At 52.2% G+C, this 2,923-nt stretch overlaps 1 protein-coding gene across 1 annotated transcript in view; it reads right to left on the reverse strand.

Moving 5' to 3' along the window:
- Positions 1 to 2,923, reverse strand: part of PIWIL2 (piwi like RNA-mediated gene silencing 2) — a 17,019-nt gene that overhangs the window by 768 nt on the left and 13,328 nt on the right. Inside the window, exon 19 of the mRNA XM_031065215.1 lies at positions 1 to 75. This exon is cut by the window's left edge and continues 768 nt beyond it. Within this exon, the coding sequence (XP_030921075.1) occupies positions 1 to 75 (75 nt within the window). The remainder of the gene's footprint in view (positions 76 to 2,923) is intronic.

The raw sequence follows: 2,923 nt of genomic DNA on the forward strand, positions 1-2,923 counted from the left end.
GCGTACTTGCAGGGGGCAGGGACACGGACGGTGCCCGGCCAGTTCCAGTACAGGTGACACAGCTTGAAGGTCAACCTGGGGACAGGGAGGGAATTGGGATTTGGGATTCCTGGAAAAGGGGATGGATCCAGGTCCAGATCCCTCCCAGAACCTGCTCCCAGCTGTCCCAGAAATGGGATTTGGGATTTCCAGGAAAAGGGGATGGATCCAGGTGCAGATCCCTCCTAGAACCAGCTCCTAGCTGTCCCAGAAATGGAATTTAGGATTTCTAGGAAAGGGGATGGAGCCAGGTCCAGATCCCTCCTAGAACCTGCTCCCAGCTGTCCTTGGGACAGGGAGGCAATTGAGATTTGGGATTCCCGGAAAAAGGGATGGATTCAGGTCCAGATCCCTCCTAGAACCTGCTCCCAGCTGTCCTTGGGACAGGGAGGCAATTGAGATTTGGGATTCCCGGAAAAAGGGATGGATTCAGGTCCAGATCCCTCCTAGAACCTGCTCCCAGCTGTCCTTGGGACAGGGAGGCAATTGAGATTTGGGATTCCCGGAAAAAGGGATGGATTCAGGTCCAGATCCCTCCTAGAACCTGCTCCCAGCTGTCCTTGGGACAGGGAGGCAATTGAGATTTGGGATTCCCGGAAAAAGGGATGGATTCAGGTCCAGATCCCTCCTAGAACCTGCTCCCAGCTGTCCTTGGGACAGGGAGGCAATTGAGATTTGGGATTCCCGGAAAAAGGGATGGATTCAGGTCCAGATCCCTCCTAGAACCTGCTCCCAGCTGTCCTTGGGACAGGGAGGCAATTGAGATTTGGGATTCCCGGAAAAAGGGATGGATTCAGGTCCAGATCCCTCCTAGAACCTGCTCCCAGCTGTCCCAGAAATGGGATTTAGGATTTCCAGGAAAGGGGATGGAGCCAGGTCCAGATCCCTCCTAGAACCTGCTCCCAGATGTCCTTGGGACAGGGAGGCAATTGAGATTTGGGATTCCCGGAAAAGGGGATGGATCCAGGTTCAGATCCCTCCTAGAACCTGCTCCCAGCTGTCCCTGTCCTTGGGATGGGGAGAAATGGGATTTGGAGGGTCCCTCCCAATCCCAAGGGAGGATTTTGGGGGGCTGTAGGATACTGGGGTGGCTCTGGGATTCCTGCATTTCCCCTGGATGATTTTAAGGGTCCCTGCCCTACTCCAGGGAGGATTTTGGGGGACTGTGGGATATTGAAGGGCTCTGGAACTCCTGCCTTTTCCCCTGGAAGATTTTGGGGGGCTGTAGGATACTAGGGTGGCTCTGGAACTCCTGCCTTTTCCCCTGGAAGATTTTGGGGGGCTGTAGGATACTGGGGTGGCTCTGAGACTTCTGCCCTTTCCCCTGGAAGATTTTGAGGGTCTCTCCCACTCCCTCTTGAGGATTTTGGGGTGCTGCAGCATCTCAGGAACCCAGTCACTCCTGCATTTCCTTCGGATGATTTTAAGGGTCTCTCCCCTTCCCTCTGCAATATTTTGGGGTGCTGCAGGATCTCAGGAACTCCTGCATTTCCCCTGGATGATTCTGAGGGTCTCCCCCACTCCCCAGGGAGGATTTTGGGGTGCCAGGGCCCCCCTTACCTCTGGAGGTGCTCGGAGCTGAGGTTGGCCGTGTTCCACATGCAGATGTAGCGCGTGGGAACGCTGCAGCCCTGCCGGCAGTGATGGGCCAGCAGGAAGAAATCCTCCCTGCAAGGGCAAAACAAACCCCAATCCTCTGTTTTTTCCACCCCAAAAATGAACATTTTTGCACCTCAGGGCGCTCTGAAGCCCAGACTGAGCTGTTTTTTACACCTCAGAACGGTGGTTTTGAACCACAAGGGTTTAATTTTTGCACTCCGCAGGGATTTTTTTTGCACCCTGGGGTATTTTTGCCACCATTTTTCTTTTGCTCTACTTATTTTTTTTATGCACCCTGGGGTGCAAAATAAAAAAATTAACCATTTATAACCTTTTTTTTTTGCACTCAAGATGTTTTTCTACCCCAGAGCGCCTTATTTTGTAAACACAAGAAATGATAAAATACCTTATGGTATTTTTCCAACCATTTTCTTGCAAACTGGGGGGCTTTTACACACCATTTTTTAGACCTTGGGCTGGATTTTTCCCAACACCTTGGGCTATTTTTACAATTTGTCACCCTGAGAATTTTTTTGCACTCTGAGGGGGTTTTTTTTTGCACCCTGGGCTATTTTTACAACCATTTTGTTTTTGCACCTTGGGGTGCTTTTACAGCCATTTTTTCACACCGAGGGTGGATTTTTTTCCACCCTGGGGCATTTTCATCTCCGTTTTTTTTACACCCGGGTTAATTTTTCCCCCTGGGGGTGTTTTTTACCCCAGCCCAGGGTGTTTTTTACCCCACCCCAGCTCTGCCTCTCACCGGCCCGAGCTGGTGACGCTGTGGTCGATGACGGTGCCCAGGGGAGGGGACACAAACTCCTCTCCTGTCAGGCAGTAGAAGTTTGTGCTCAGCTGCTTCTGCACCACCACGACCACGAGGCTGGGCTGGTAATTTTGGAAGGTGTGGAAGCTCTTCTGGAGCTGGGGCACCTCGTACTTGAGCACCGTGTCCAGCTGGGGGTCAGACACCCCATCCCGGTACACCACGATCTTCATGGGCAGGGAATGGTTCAGCTGAGGGGAAAATGGGCCAAATCAGCTCCTTTTTACCTCCCTGCCATGCACAGGAATAGCTGAGGGAGGTGGGGAATTATTCCCTGGTCAGGAGAAGTCTGGGTGTTAGGATGGAGCTGGGAATCCAATGAGTCCCCACAGAAATGCAGCTCAGATTAGGGGAGGAATGTGTTTGAATTAATCACAGAATTCCAGACTGGTTTGGGTGGGAAGGAGCCTTAAAATCATCTCATTCCACCCCCTGCCATGGGCTGGACACCTCCCACCA

The sequence above is a fragment of the Geospiza fortis genome, unplaced genomic scaffold (assembly GCF_000277835.1).
Source record: "Geospiza fortis unplaced genomic scaffold, GeoFor_1.0 scaffold594, whole genome shotgun sequence".
NCBI classification, from domain to species: Eukaryota; Metazoa; Chordata; class Aves; order Passeriformes; family Thraupidae; genus Geospiza; species Geospiza fortis.